The sequence below is a fragment of the Parasteatoda tepidariorum genome, chromosome 7, assembly GCF_982258835.1.
Source record: "Parasteatoda tepidariorum strain Cologne lab strain chromosome 7, Ptep-v5.0, whole genome shotgun sequence".
NCBI lineage: Eukaryota > Metazoa > Arthropoda > Arachnida > Araneae > Theridiidae > Parasteatoda > Parasteatoda tepidariorum.
The window spans coordinates 37027858-37043812 of record NC_141761.1 but is presented as its reverse complement, the minus strand read 5'-3'; the positions used below and the strand labels follow the sequence as shown (position 1 = coordinate 37043812).

The following is a 15955-nucleotide window of genomic DNA, read 5'->3' as shown; positions in this document are numbered from 1 at the left end:
ATTTCACTGAAAAAACGTATCATTATCAATTCTAAAAATAAAACTTTCCATACACGCTTAATTTTCTAGTTATACTTCTAATAAGATATCTATTAAATTAAACTACAAATCTCTAACAAATTTATTATCTGAATATGGTCATTGAAAACTCATCAGCTCAAATTTTAAAATAAAATTGACGAAACATTCAAATCATCATTTACTCGCTGAATTCAGCAAGTGCCTCGTTAAAATAGACATTTATGTATGAATAACACGAAGTTATCGAATTATGGTTTGAATTATGGATAACTGTTATTGAATCATGGTTTCTAATCGGTGAAATCAACCACACATAAAATATAGGTTGTTGATGAACTAGCTAGGATGTTCAGTGATTTTCACTAATTGCCAAACAACTAATCTTGTCCCGTCACCATTCACCAAAATGTTCCATTTGCAGTAGCTTATTCAGAGATTTCCCTCATAATTATATCGATTTACAAGCGAGTACAATTCAGCTTACAGGAAGCTAAATATAGCGATTTAAAAGCATTCATATTACAACGAAAACTATTCAATGCAATGAATTAAAACAAATAATGTTCGCGTCCCAAATATAATGATATATTTCATGCATTCAAAGCTGTTCAATTCATTTAATTCGCCTAATATTTAAAAAAAAGTCAGATTTAGGGATGTAGTGCAGATAATATCAGCGTTGAACACTAGGAAATCAACGTTCTTCCCACTGGTTTTCTAATAAAATCCTATTTTGTCAAATGTTAAGCTTCTTAATTGGTATTTTTTTTTTATTTATTTTATACATTCTGACTTTTTTCGAAGGGCGATAAAAAGCAAAGTTTCAAAGTTATTTATTTTTTTCACTTCTGCATTTGCCCTATTTTGAGGTTGGACAAAATAATGGAAAAACTTCTATATTAACAAACTTTTTTTTATATATTTCTTAAAAAATCCTTTAAAGTTCTTAGAAATTTGAGGGACCGACAATAAATTACAAACGGAAATTTTTTTTTGTACGCACTATGCCAAAAAATGTAGCAATAAATTTGTAACTTGTAATAATTATTTCAGCAATTATACACAATAATTGCACAGAATTTCATAAACCTAGCTTAAATATTTATGAAGATAAGAACATTTCCGTAAGAAACAAATTTTTTTGCCTTGCGTTTGTTTGCGACAACTTTAAAAATATTCAATAAAATTAAGCAAAATTTTTGCAGTAATTTAAAGTTTATTACAAAATTTTTGATAATTTGGGTGAAATTTGCTTAAAACTGTGGAAGATATGAATAATTCAAGTAGTTATTTTAAACTGCACGTACACTGGAAAAATTTTTAAAATTTTTCTTGTTCAGTTTACAGTGAATCTTATTTGGCGACTAATAAAGAAAAATTTGACTTGAATATCTTGAAAATTTAAACAGTTACAAGTAATTTTCGAATAATTTTCTCTTTAAAAGAAAGCTCAAAATGATAAGGGGATTTCCCCAAATCTCATTTTGTACTAATGCGCAAGATTTATTATAAATGACACAGCCATTGTTGGAAATCACATAAAAGTATCTTTTTTCGGGTATTTTCTTTCTTTATACACTCATGTTTCGGTATATGAACATAAGTAGTTAGGTATTACCTTTCGTTAATTAAATTTGTCTAAGGATACGAAATAATATTTGTAGAAAAACCTTAATCATTTTGAGTTTCTTTTAAAAAGTGTCAACACAACTTAGAAAATTGCTTGAAATTTTCAAATTTTCAGGATATTCAAATCAGATTTTTTTTTCATTCGCTGCCAAATACAATTCACTGCAACAAGATGGAAAAAAATTTAAATTTTTTTCCGCACATAGACCAACTACTTCAATTACCTAAATATTGTTCGCATTGCACGCATTAATTATATTGTATTATATATTATTATACGATTTTTTTTTCAAATTTTGAAGAAAAAACTTTGTAATTAATTTTAAATTGCTTTAAAAATTTTGCTTAATTTTATTGAATATTTTTAAATTCATAGCATAAAAGTATAAGACAAAAAAAAAGAGTTTCTCATAATTACCAAACGCATTACCAATGCTTTACCAGTACATTACTGCTTGAAATTTCTGTTTCAAAACTATTTTAATTTTGCAAACCACGCAAAATAAATAATTATTGAAAAGAATCTGACATTAACTACAAAAAAGTATTTAATTCCTGGGTGTAAAATTTCAAAATTACGGAAAAAGCACAAAAAGTGAAGGTTATTGAAGTTATGTACCTTAATAGAAAAGAATTAAATGAAATGCTCATAAAAATATTACTAAATAGATATAAAATTGAATACTCATAATACTATGTGTTTTCATTTTTTACTTCATTCCAAATACGCATTAAGAATGCAGAATTAGCCTATTTTCGGCCAAAGATTCGTTAACGAAGCATCTGTTTAAATGTCTTTATTAACACTGTGACGTAATAATATGTCTATATGTCATAAATATGTCTTTATTAACACTGTGACATAAGTTTTTTTCTAATTTTATTTTTCTGTTATTGTCAAGGGTTTTGAAGACAACTATAAATATTAGTAATTCAATTGGAGTAAGCAGTTTATTTTGAAAACTGTTTACTCTGAAAAATAAACAATTTATTTTGAAAAAAAAAGCAGTTTATTTTGAAAAATAAACTGTTTATTCCAACTATTGTTTCTTTTACGTTTGTTTTTTAACTTGAGCCGGTTATTGACAAATTCGACTTTTTGAAAATGTCTAGTTATTTAATTTGGGATTAATCATATGTTCTTATGTTAGATTAAAGCTGTAAGTTCATTAAGTAAAATAACAAATTTTATAAATGCTCAACTAAATGGTGTGGCAATTGATTTCGTCAAAAGTGCACAATTTTACTTCTTAAGTAAAATGTAATTTTTCATGCACTAAACTTTTTTTTGTATCCTAATGAATGTATTTTAAGTATATTTCAATGAAAATAATGACGTGTTTTACAAAACTTCCATGAATTATAGCCCTGAAATGAGCTAAAAAGAACGAAGCTAGAACTTTTCCAAACTGACACTATGCAGTATAGATGTTTAAGAGAACATTAAACAGTGGGAGACACGTTTTATGGCAAATTCTTTTTCATGTCGATTGATATTTTAAACTTAAGAGTTAATAAAAAAATTAGTTCAGTTAAACCTAAAATATACCATGCAATTTTGAATACTGAAAGAAAATGTTTTCCAAATATCAAAAGGTAAACAAATTATGGAAGAATTACTTAGGATTGTGAATTGGGGGAATAATCCTGCAATTATTTGTGTTTAATCTTTTGATAACATATTGTAACGTAACAGTGTGACAACTGAGCTAAAAGCATCAATTCCTCGAGAGGTAATGCTAAAATAATGTTGCTTGAGAGACACACACGAGAAGTGATGTTCTTTTTTTTGTTGTTGAAGAAGAGAGTTTTTTTTCAGAGAGGAGATATTTCGTTTGGGTAATATTTTGTGATTTTTCGTGTGAATGTTTAAATAAATTGTTTGATACAACTCACGTCTTATTTCTGGTTGTTGTGACACAACAGAATTTTACTGGTGGCAGCGGTGGGATATAGTAAGAGTAGTTGATTTAAGGTAGTCAGTGATTGTATATGTAGTTTTTTATCACTTGTAAATTATGGCTTTTCTTAATAAAGCGAAAAAAGTGGATTTGATAGAATTGGCCGACGAATTAGGTGAATCTGTTCCACCTCAAGCAAATGTTTGTGAAATTAAAAAAATAATTCAAACTAGCAAACATTATGAGGTTGAGGATGTAAAGATGTGTTTGACTCGTATAACGGAGGAGAGAATTAGACGAGAAGAACTTGAAAAACAAGAACGGCGAGAAGAACTTGAAAGAGAAAGACAAGAACGGCGAGAAGAACTTGAAAGAGAAAGACAAAAACGGCGAGAAGAACTTGAAAGACAAGAACGGCGAGAAGAACTTGAAAGACAAGAACGGCGAGAAGAACTTGAACGGCAACATCAATTGGAATTGCGTAAACTCGAATTAGAAGCAAATTCTCAAATTCAGCACCAAAACAGACCGGTATCAGGTGAAACAAATCATAAAATACAGATTTTACAAATAACACCAAAATTTAATGAAGGTAAAGATGAAATGTCGTTGTATCTGATAAATTTTGAACGTCGAGCAGAAATTGCACAAATTCCTAAAGATGAATGGGTGCCTTACCTATTGAGCGTAGTACCACCCGACATTTCAAATATGTTGGCGAGAGAGTCTCCTAAGGATGCCAATAACTACGACTTTGTAAAAGAATTGATTCTTAAACAATATAAGCTTAATGCAGAGGAACTCAAACAAAATTTTTATCGACATTTTAAATCACCTGAAAAATCTTGGCGAAATTTTGCACAAGAATTAAATTGCTATTTTAGCGAATGGGTTTCTGAAGTAAAAATTACCACTTTCGATGATCTTAAGAGTTTGATGGTTACCGAGCAAATGAAACGTCATGTACCAAATGACATGAGAGATCATTTTCTTGAAGATTGGATGGAATTGAATTCTTATTCCAAATTAGCCGGAAAATTGGACGACTATGAAAGTTTAAAAAACAGTTTCAAGGAAAAGTCTGTGTCTTATAATCGAAGTAACCAAGATGATTCTTGGCGATCTCTAAACCAAAGTGATACCAGAACTGAAGAAAAGTTGACTTGGCAGAAAAATAATGTTAAAGAAAATGTTCGCGAAAGAGAATTTGAAAGAAGAAGACAGCTTAGATGTTATGAATGTGGTTCTTATGATCATCTACGCCCTCAATGTCCCAAGGCGAAAACAAATTCTGAAACTGTGGCTTCGCTTCACGTTTCGGAATCAAGGTTTCCTGATATAATGACACCATATACGAGCATTGGCGTGGTAAATGGCGTTGGCATTTCAATACTACGAGACACTGGCGCAACCTTGGATTTAATTCCTAGGAGATTTGTAAAACCTGAAATGTACACGGGTGAATATGTTTGGATAAAAACTCCAATACAGGAAGAATCATTTTGTTTTCCATTAGCCCTAGTTGAATTAAACTGTAAGTTAGGAAAAGTGGTTACTAAGGCAGCTGTATTAGGTGATTCTCTTGATAAAGGGTATTATTTATTGGGTAACAAAACGGCTGCTCTATTTGAAAATTCGTTTGAAGTCCCAATGATAAGTGCTGTAATGACTCGAAAACAAGAAAATATGAATGAAAGGAGGGAAGTAGAAAATAAAGATAATGTACAGCTCGGTATAAACGATTCCAATGAACACATCGTTACTTCTGATCAAACGGCGAAAAACGATGACTTACTCACTGAAAAGATTCGTGACTCCAATTTTCCTGTTTATTTTCCTGTTTATTTTCCTTTACTGTTTTATTTTCCTATATACCGATAAACAGAACAGTTTTATGTCAACCTATATAGATCAGTTTTGACAAAATTTTATGTATGTTTTTTTTGCCATTTCCTACTTTTGCAAAGAAAACTCTGTGGAAGGGAGGAGTTAGACTGTAACGTAACAGTGTGACAACTGAGCTAAAAGCATCAATTCCTCGAGAGGTAATGCTAAAATAATGTTGCTTGAGAGACACACACGAGAAGTGATGTTCTTTTTTTTGTTGTTGAAGAAGAGAGTTTTTTTTCAGAGAGGAGATATTTCGTTTGGGTAATATTTTGTGATTTTTCGTGTGAATGTTTAAATAAATTGTTTGATACAACTCACGTCTTATTTCTGGTTGTTGTGACACAAGAATATTTTTCAGCATTTGAAATTTCACGGTTTATTCTTCGTTTAACTGAACAAATTTTTGAAGTTATACTTCTTATGCGACTTCCAACAAGGTTGCGTTAAACGTTTAACGCTACATTTTTATTGGCCGAGAAATCACGTGGTAGGATCCAGTTTTCCCTCATTCATCTCCATATTGTTCTGGTTCTCACTAGCATAAAAGTCGTAAAAGTATTGTTTTTCTATAAATATTTTTTTAGTTTGTTTTAATTCACATATAATTCGCGATCGCAACGCTCGAGTACGCCGTCTAGCGGGAGCCTGTAAATATCGGACATTAATTTATCACGTTTTCATTTAGTTCCATCGAAGTCATTGACTGAATCAGACGCCATTTTTTAGCAGCAAATAAGAAACAAAATTTCCCTAAGGAAAAGGCCGAAGAACTTGAAAAAAATCTCAAGAATATTAGTAAATCTTTCAGGAACAGAACACGCCAAACATTTGAAGAAAAATTCCTCAATAATTTTTAATTTCTATTATCAACAAACTTGCAACTGATGACTTCCGATTTCGGATACTGTTACAGATGTGTGTATTAAGGTAAAATGCATTTCTTCTGTCTTCAATTTACGAATTAAAGTGAAGTCAACATTGCTTTCGTCATTCCAGTGAATAAATATGAATTCAGAACATACAGAATTGTAATAGTTATAGCATATTCTTCTTCGTTATATTTCTGTATCCATATAATTCGGAAAACAACAATAAAAAATTATCCAAGTTACTTGAAATAGTGCCATTTGTGCTGATTCTTAATTAATTTAAATCGTTTTCTTGGTAAGTTTTTTTTAATTTTGAAAGAATAAGTTCAACTAGAATTCAGCTATTCTGTTTTTAGCTACATATTCAAATTCATATCAATTATAAAATTTTGCTGTGTAGTATGTTATCTAAAAGTAATGAAGGTATAAATTATGTATCTATTATTTGAGAATAAAGTTTTCAAACAAGGAACTTATCATTTTGGAATTCTCCGGGAATCATAAATCAGGTAAGTGCAATGATTTTTACAATAAAAAATTTGCTTGTAAATATTTTTTTTTCATTTGATGATGGTTCTCTACAGAATGGTTTTTTACGTCTGATTAAGAACTATAAGAATAATAAAAAAAGAAACAATATGAAAGTTTTTATTTCAATGTTAATAATTCTTAAAATCGTTTTTTTTTTATCCTAAGAATTCTTTATTTTCCGTTTTTTAGTTTATAATTTTTTGATAAAAATTGTTCTCAAAATACTTTTGAAAAATTAAATGGTATAACATAATGTGTTTATGTATACTTCTTGTATATTCCAATGTTTGAAATAATATGATTCAGAAAAGTATGGAATAAAAATTCGGTACTTACGACGTATTAACGCCACCGCCGCTACAGATTTGGCGGTTTTTAAGTGCCGCCAATCTACACTTAAAATTTTTGCGACAGTTCATAAAATAAAACACTTTATTTGAAATCAAAATAGTTAATTGGATTTCGGTGGAAAATGAGCCGATATAGAGTTTAGCATAGATTCAAAACAATCATATCGCCATATGAACTCTGATGAATAAGATTCCAAATGAAATAACATTTCCAAAACGTACGTTTGCCAAGATAAAGTTTTATGTTGTGGGAATTGGTACATTTTCGTTTTTTCGGTAAAATATTTCCCTCCTGAAAAAATAAAATTGCATCTTGTTTTGTTTTTGGCAAATCCCAAAGACGAATATTCGTAGCACTAAAAATGGCGACAAAAAAGAATTGTTTTTTTGTTTTTGTTTCGTCAGCATTCTTTATTTTACGTTTCTTAGTTTCTAAATAATGATTTTTATTGAAACTTGAAATTTTTTGATAAAAATTGCTGTCAAAAAACGTTGTTTACAAAATTAAATTTCATAAAATTATGAGGCTTATGTATACTTTTTGTTCATTTTAATTTTTGAACTAATATGATTCTTAAAACTATAGAATGTAAAGTTTAAATGGGCCTTTCATGTTATATCATTAAATTTAGTAATACTATTTCTCGGGCATTAGGTTTTAACTCTTATAAGAATATACATATTTTTTTCTGTTAATGTACAAATATTTTTCCGATGTGTTTTGGATATTCCTTCTCTAATAAAAATAGATACCATTTTGTTTTCGGTTGTACAAGAAAGAAGATCAAGCATTTTTCTTTTTTAAATTTAATAAGTTACATTAAAGAAGGAACGTTGCAATGCTACACGCTACATTAACGACGTCTCCAGAGTAACTGAATGACGGTTCATATGGAAATCGCAGGTAAGCGTCTCATACAACAACGCCCCCTATAGTTCGTTGCGATCGCGAATTTAATAGGGTAGTATTTTTTATTTTCAAATTTAGTGGATAACAATTGTAAAAAATGAGAGAAAACAATCCCACGGACAATGCGACGGATTTAAGGTTATGTCAAGGTACGTCTCCTGTGAATATTAATTGATTGTTTCTCTTCTGAAATTACATTATGACGCATTCACATACATTATTAATACAAATACATTTTCCATTGCGAGACGATGAGGCAACTACAAGCACTTCCACTGGTTCAAGAGGTCCACGAGGGAAAAATGCACAATATTACCGTGATTACAGAGCACGGAAACGAGCGGAGCAGGAAAAAGAGTCGTTGAATAGAACTAGTGATCCTTCTACGACTGCTCATTCTTTTACAATTAACGTCGCCGGTTGCGAAGTTTAACTTCTTCCGCGCGGAGGGACTCCACGCACTATTTTTTTTTCTTAATTTTTAATTTTAAAATACCATGGACAAAAATAGAATTTGCCACATTACGTCTCTCCCACATTACAGTGTTCTCTTAAGTATGTTTAAAATTGGGCAGTGAAGAGAAAATTTTTATACCACGTGGAAATAGTTTTTTCATTATGTTTTCATGCGTTATTTTAGAGGAAGTAAATATAAACAATACATCTAATATACATCGTAAGTAATGGAGCTCTTGTTTTTATGTAGATATGATTCGGATAGAGAATTACATAATTCCAGACACTGTTTATTACGATTTAATTGGGGTCGTCGACAACAGAGGGCGACACCAGAGAGAATATTGAGCATACACAGACAAGGCTTAGAAATACAGCATGCACGAAAGCAGGTCTGTATTCTATATATTTTGTACATGAATAAAGTTTTGTTCACTTGGTTATTATAGTTATTTTACTTTGTTTAATTATTGTGTTTATTTCTGCTTAACAATACCTGAAATGTTTTTTTTTAATTACTTTAGACTGCATTTAAATACTCTTTTTTTATTTCAATTTATTTTATGTATCCCTTCTTTAAAACAACAGCATTCAAAATATTTAATACTTTACTCCTCAATATTTTTAAGTTTAATTTTAAATAGAGAAGTCGACCTTAATTATACAAAATTTACATGAGAATTTACAATTACATCTTATTTATAACGGGAAAGAATTCTTTATCCTCGATGCAAGGGGGATAGGGTTCCCATAATACGGAAAATATTGTCCTAATACTATAGTCAGGACCGTAGTCGAAAGTTTAAACAGTAAGTAGTAAGTGTCAACATTGACATACTCATAACTATATAATAATTTAAAGAGCATCTGTTTATATATTCCTAATTCAAGAAAGATATTGTAACACAAGATATTGAGACAAAGAGAGAAAATGTTTAAGTAGGAAATTTTTAAATAAAGAAAGTAGTTTTAAAGCAATAGGGTCTAGAGGCTAAAAACTTACGCTTTTCAGTAAAACAATTAATCGATATTATGATAATAAAATAAAACCACTACTATCAGTTATCACTGCAAAAGTAAGATTTTTATGAACAAATAAGAAACAATAATTACCAATATGCAAGTGAAATAAATAAATAAAAATAAGGCAAACAGCTTTCAGACGCACAGAGTGTATGACAATCGAATAATAAATGTTTAAATATTTAAATCAAATTACTAACAATAAAAACTAACGGAGTAAACAAAAAAAGAAGGAAAAAAACAAGTTAGAAATGAGACAATTATAATAATCGAGCATCTTACAAATTCTATTGAAATTTTAAAGTCAAATGAATAGTAAAAAAAGTGTATAAAAATTTATCTTTGTCTCATTTTTAGAGCAGAACATAAATTAGAATAAACATCGCACTTTTTTCTTATCCTGCCTTCCTCTGGATCGTTCTTGTTAAAATGATTATTTCTTATGAATTTTATCATTATTTCTTATAAATCCTGCTAAACTAGGTTGCCTTAAGTTGTTTTTTCACTAAGAAAAAATTTTCCTCCTAATTTTAGAATGACACGAAATTTAACAATTTTCCTAGTATCTCTTCCACTACTTTATTAGTAGTGCCTAAATTGAATTAAAGAAGAGTTAATGATAAAATAAATAGACCAATTGTTTAGTCACATAATCGAATAAGCTGAAAATGTTATAAAATTGTGAATAATTAGCTACCATCTAGGAAATTAATGAAGCAGAGCATGAAAGAATAAGTTAATAACAAAGTAAGTGATAAAATTAATAAGGAAACAAATAAAAAACAGATTAATAATTTCAGATACGCGCAAACACAATTAATAACGGCAGAAATATAGAAAAACGTCGGTATTTTTCACGACAAATTTATGAAACATTAAAAAAAATTAGCCCCCACAATTTTAAGTTTTAATAAATAAGATTGATGTTTTAAAAAATCTTCATAAAAACTAACAATACGAAAATAATAGTAAATATGTCAAAGTTTTTTTCTTTAAATATATATATATATATATATATATATATATATATATATATATATATATATATATATATATATATATATATATATATATATATATATATATATATATATATATATATATATATATATATATATATATATATATATATATATATATATATATATATATATATATATATAGCCTTTTGAAGAAGAAGATACATATTTTTTCAAACTACGTAAAAGAAATCTGTTATACTTTTTTTTCAATAATAAAAGCTAAAACTATGAACACTTAATAATATGATGAATTGTATAATAGCTATTTTTTTTTAAACTTGGCTTATTAATTAAGGCATTCGAACGAAATTGATTATTCTAAGAAGATATAAATACCTAATTACTCAAGTTTTTATTTAATTTACAGGAATAGTTTCTATCTGAAATTTTTTTTTACCAAAATATATGTGTAATTAACTAAGATAATTGTGTGCATGAGTGTGTAATGTCGTTATACGACATTTCGACAAATTTTTCTACTTCTTCCTTCATTGAAAAACAAACTGTTATTTTCTCGTTATTTGGATATTTCTCGTCTTAAACGAGGATAAAATCTTCACCAAAGTCAGGTAACAAGCAATTTTTAAAAATATTCATAGGCGTGTGAAGTTAGTCGACAAAACGGAACTCGTTAGTCGATAAAACGGAAAATCTCTAATCGCGACATCTGCTCCTGCACCCCAGAAAACAGGAATGGGACTAGTAGGTCTTGGCCACTGAGTTTAGAATATATAAAGCAAGATGTCTACGCGTTATTCCAAAGCTTTCTGCACAGAATTTTGTTGTTTAGTTGTTACTATTGCCACTTGACAATTTTAGCCAGCCAGCTATGGGAGCCCAAGAGAATTTTTAAGGCAGAGGGTGCGTTTCTTTTTTTTCCGTGTCTCCATCTTTGGCCAAGAATATGACTTCAGCAGCGCACACGACACGGCTCGTTTTACAGAGATGGCCTATTCATACTCTATTCATTCATCCCGAGATGGTAAATTTAACCTGGACCAGAGAACGAGGCACAGAATTTTTAATTGCAGGTACAAAATTGTTCACGAAAAAAGACTTGATACGAAGGATTTAGAAGCTCATTTTAGTATGTTCTTTATTATTTTTAAATAGCGAATTTTATTCTGCTTTTTCATCATTTTCCAGCACATTGAAGCTCTGCCTTCAATGCAAGCGCTCTAGAATTTTTATTTTTGCCCTCATTGTAATGAGCAACGAAGCAATGAGTTCTAGTAGTCTAAACAGCTGGTCGCCGCTGTGGATAAATATAAAATAAACATATAGGTCTCTATAAAGAGAGACATTACTGTAATTTGTTTGAATTATTTTTTATTTATGTGAAGCGAAGGCTTGCGTCTTCTAAGGTAATTACTTTTTTAATCATTAGATGCAAAATACATAAAATATTTTCTGCAGGTCATCAAGATGCTTATTCTAGTCATCATCCTCTTTCTCATGTGCTGGGGTCCACGTCTAATAATGTACGTCATCATTAAACACGGTCTTAATTCCTTCACCGATCACATATACAATCTTCGGGTGGCCACTTATCTGCTCTCCTTCGCACATTCTGCCATAAACCCAATCATATACGGGTTTATGTCCACCAATTTCAGAAAGATGATGCTTCAATGTTGCAAAGACAGCATCTGCAATCGAACAACTTGCACAGTTTGTCGTCACTCGAGCAGCTGCGTGATTGAGGAACTGCCTCAAAGGCGTAATCTCTCTGATTCGTATGAGTTTAGCACCCTCACAACGAGCACGAGGCGATCCCGGCAGGCTAACTCCATCAATGTTGAAGATCCGAGATTTCGAAGGAGTGAAGAACAATGGACAGCTGTTTAAAGCAAACATCTGTTCATGGAACATTGTTTCATATTTAGTGATATTTATTTATTTATTAACTCTTTATCATCAGTTGGAATTTTTTTCTTCATATTCAATTTCAGGAGAAGTTGAAAAAGTTTTCTAAATGATCATTTTTTCCCCCCATTTGCTAAATCCTAAAAGTTCTTCAAGATAAGAGCATGACATTTTTAATAAATTTTAGTTGTTTCACATTCAAATTTTTTTCAAAAAATTAATAAAGCATTTTTTTAAAAAGTTTTCTCTCATATTCTTTTCCTTAATAACAGTATTTGTAAATAACAATTTTATCTTTGGAAATTTGTAGTCTTTTTTTAAATCAATTTTAATTTTTTTTTAATATTAGAAAATCACTCTTTAGACAAATTAAAGTATAAATAGTTTTCTGTTTAATAATCAAGTAGACCAGAAAATGTTTCACTTCAATGCATCATATATTCAATATATCATAGCATATTGCAAAAGCAGTATTTTTTTAGTTTTAAAATAATTTAAAGTTAAATAAAAACTTAATTTAACTATAAATGAAAAGAGAATAAAAAAAGCATTGAAAACCATTTAAAAAAAGTTTCAAGGATTTATTCCAGACCCCTCTAAAGTAATTTTTTCATCTAATTCATTTTCGCTAAATTTAAACACTTAAGAAAAAGCTCTTTTCATCAGCATATAGAAACAATTTTGTTACTTATACTTTCATTCAATTCTTACTTATGGTTAGATTTTGTATTATTTTTATTACGTAATTTCAATGATACTATTTTTAGACATTATTTATAATATTTTAATTAAACTTCTTTGATAGATATTCTTTTAAAGTAACACATTATTTCAAAAATGTATATATGATATTATAAATTCGAATATATGATATTATAAGCTTCGTTTGAGTGTTTTCCATAATTCCTTTAGCTTAATTTAGCTAAATAATTCTTTATAAAAATTGTTTTCATCAGAGTATTTTTTTCTGCTACAGATAATTTTGTTGCGTGTGACTAAACGGTGGTTCGTTTTAAGCCAACCTTTTCATGTTTGACCTAACAGGTTTATGTATTTGATGTACTTTACTTTTTTCTTATTCATAGTGAACATCTCTTACTGGACTTATGTCGACGTATAACATATTAAAAGTGGACGTATAACATATTAAAAGTGGACTTCATCACCTTCAAAACTAATGTTTCGAACCTTTTCTCAAGACTCAAAAGACGTGCATGAGGAACAGGTTTGAAGCAGAACAAGAAAAAAAATACAAAGGAAAAGAAACTATAAGTCATCTATTTCTGCTTAGCCATAAATTTAACATTAATAACACCAGAATTCGTACCACTTCTGACACAGCAGCTCATCTTGATGTTCTGGAATCTTTTTGTTATTCATATGAATGATGATTCCTCAGCGAAGTGACGCAAGTTGCTCCCCGTGTATCCATAGCACCTGATTTGCTGTTCTCGGCTTTTCCTTTTTTTTTGTTTTTCATTATTCTTATTTTCCATTTTCTCGTTAACAGTTTTGCGTTTTCTTTTTCGAATTTGTTTTTTTCCTCATTCGCGTTTGACGAGTCTCTAGAATGGATGCCTTTTTTAGAGTGCTCAAAAAACGACTATGAAACTAATGAAGTTTTTATATTATCAGACATATATTTTCGCTAACAAATTTAATTAAAAATTAATTTAATTAGCGAAATAAAAATTAAAATGCATTAAAAATTTTCAAGGCAGTAAAGCACGTAAGGATTAAAAATTGTGTAGCAATCCATGATGGAACTTGACAACTTGATATGGAATCCAAAACTTGATGGAAATATGGGTGCCTAGAACGGAGATCTGTAAGGAAATGTTTAATTTTGAACATTCATTCGACACCTTGTATGCAAGTTATGAACCTGGAAAATGCAGTTCATAATTTTAAAAAGATGCAAAAGTTTACTTATTATTTCATTTAAATCATCTTTTGTTTATTTTAGGAATTTTTATAAAGAGAAATACGCTTTACAATAGACAAAAAATTAATTTATAACTCTTACTCATCGTGAATCTAGTCTATTAAAAAGTGATTACTGAATGGTGCCATTCTATACACTCGTGTCATATTATCGCATTAAATGTATCAGGATTTTAACAAACATGTGAAAATTTTTAGAAAAACTTTCCAGAAACAATCGTAACAGAACGCGCATTTATGATGGAATCGGCGCAAATGTATTTTATTCTTTTATACTAACCTATAACATTGTCATGACTTTTGGTGACTAATGATTGATATTTTGGTGGCCATTTTGTTTGCAATAGTTACCCATTGATGACTGGGACCACATATCCAGAGCTGTATAGTAATGAGGCGCATTTTTGACACACAAATAATGACTTTTCCGATCAAGGGTCACTTTGCAATTTTCAAAATGTATGTTATGTCCTACTGCTCTCTTTACGTACCCTGTATATATAATAATAATAATGCTGAATTGATCATCTCAAGATTAGACATACAAATGAGAAGTCATGCAATGTTGAAAAATAAACTAGGAATATGATGTAAAAGTTCATTGATGTTCCGTTTTTGTGACTTCCTTTTTAAGTGTTGTGATATGGCATAGTTTATGTCGTTGACCGGAATTTTCAGTCGGAACTGTTGTCGTTTTGTGGAAGTAAAATATCCATGACGTCTCTTTATGATTACTGTCTTCAAACTATGAGTTAAAGGCCATTGTGTAAAGGCCATTGAAAATAAATATTCATCCATTCTTTGTGGTGCTACGTAGCTTCCTAAAAAAAGGAAGAATATTAGATTTTTTAGAGTAATTTCAAGTGTTTAATCACAATGGTCAAAAGACTCTTTTGAAAAAGACTTTGGTTCTATAGCTAATATTTAATTTCTTTTTATTAGGAACTAACTGAATACTCGTTCTCCGTACCAAGTAAAAAAAACTAAACAATCAATAAATATGTACTTAACAACACATAATTTTTTCATTGTTTTTAAATTCAAGTTTGTAACTATTGCCAAAATTGGTGTAAATTACGGTTAATAGCATCTCCATTGACTTTGGCTCTTAATAGATAGTTTTTTTAATCAAAATTATTACCTATCACTAAAATTAATTAAGCATCAGAAAAAGTACTGCATTTACTATGATTCTTCTAAACGATTTAAAACTATTTTTCCATTAATTTTTGCTTATCAGTACAAAACTTTTTATTTTAATAATCGTTGATTTTAAATGATTTAATTTTATATAAATTTGTCTTAAAAGCATAATTATAAGAAAAAACAAGCATGTGGTTTCAGATTTCTTAAGAAATCCCCTCTGATTATTGAGTTTATCCGATGTGACGAATAAAAAAATGTAATTAAATATTAGTGAACGTGCAACAACTTCATTTTTGATAAAAGAGAGCTTTAAGCAAGCAAATAATACTGATGGTGCTTTCAAAATAATTTAAAAAAAGAGCATGAAACCAATGAAAAAATTCCATTTTTCAAGAAC

The 15955-nt window shown here is 29.4% G+C and overlaps 2 protein-coding genes across 2 annotated transcripts in view; both read left to right on the top strand.

Moving 5' to 3' along the window:
• LOC122269766 (galanin receptor type 1-like) overlaps positions 1–13734 on the top strand; it is a 122206-nt gene extending 108472 nt beyond the window's left edge. The window contains exons 6-7 of the mRNA XM_071183577.2: positions 8808–8949; positions 12019–13734. Coding sequence (XP_071039678.2) covers positions 8808–8949; positions 12019–12450 — 574 coding nt within the window. The 3' untranslated portion in view covers positions 12451–13734. The remainder of the gene's footprint in view (positions 1–8807; positions 8950–12018) is intronic.
• Positions 3378–5652, top strand: LOC147807016 (uncharacterized). The gene has a single exon (XM_087167683.1). The coding sequence runs from the start codon at positions 3669–3671 to the stop codon at positions 5430–5432; it is 1764 nt and encodes a 587-aa protein (XP_087023809.1). The 5' UTR covers positions 3378–3668; the 3' UTR covers positions 5433–5652.
• Positions 13735–15955: the final 2221 nt, after the last annotated feature.

Coding starts and splice junctions, on each gene's coding strand:
- LOC147807016 (XM_087167683.1), top strand. CDS start 3,669: ATGGCTTTTCTTAATAAAGCGAAAAAAGTGGATTTGATAGAATTGGCC.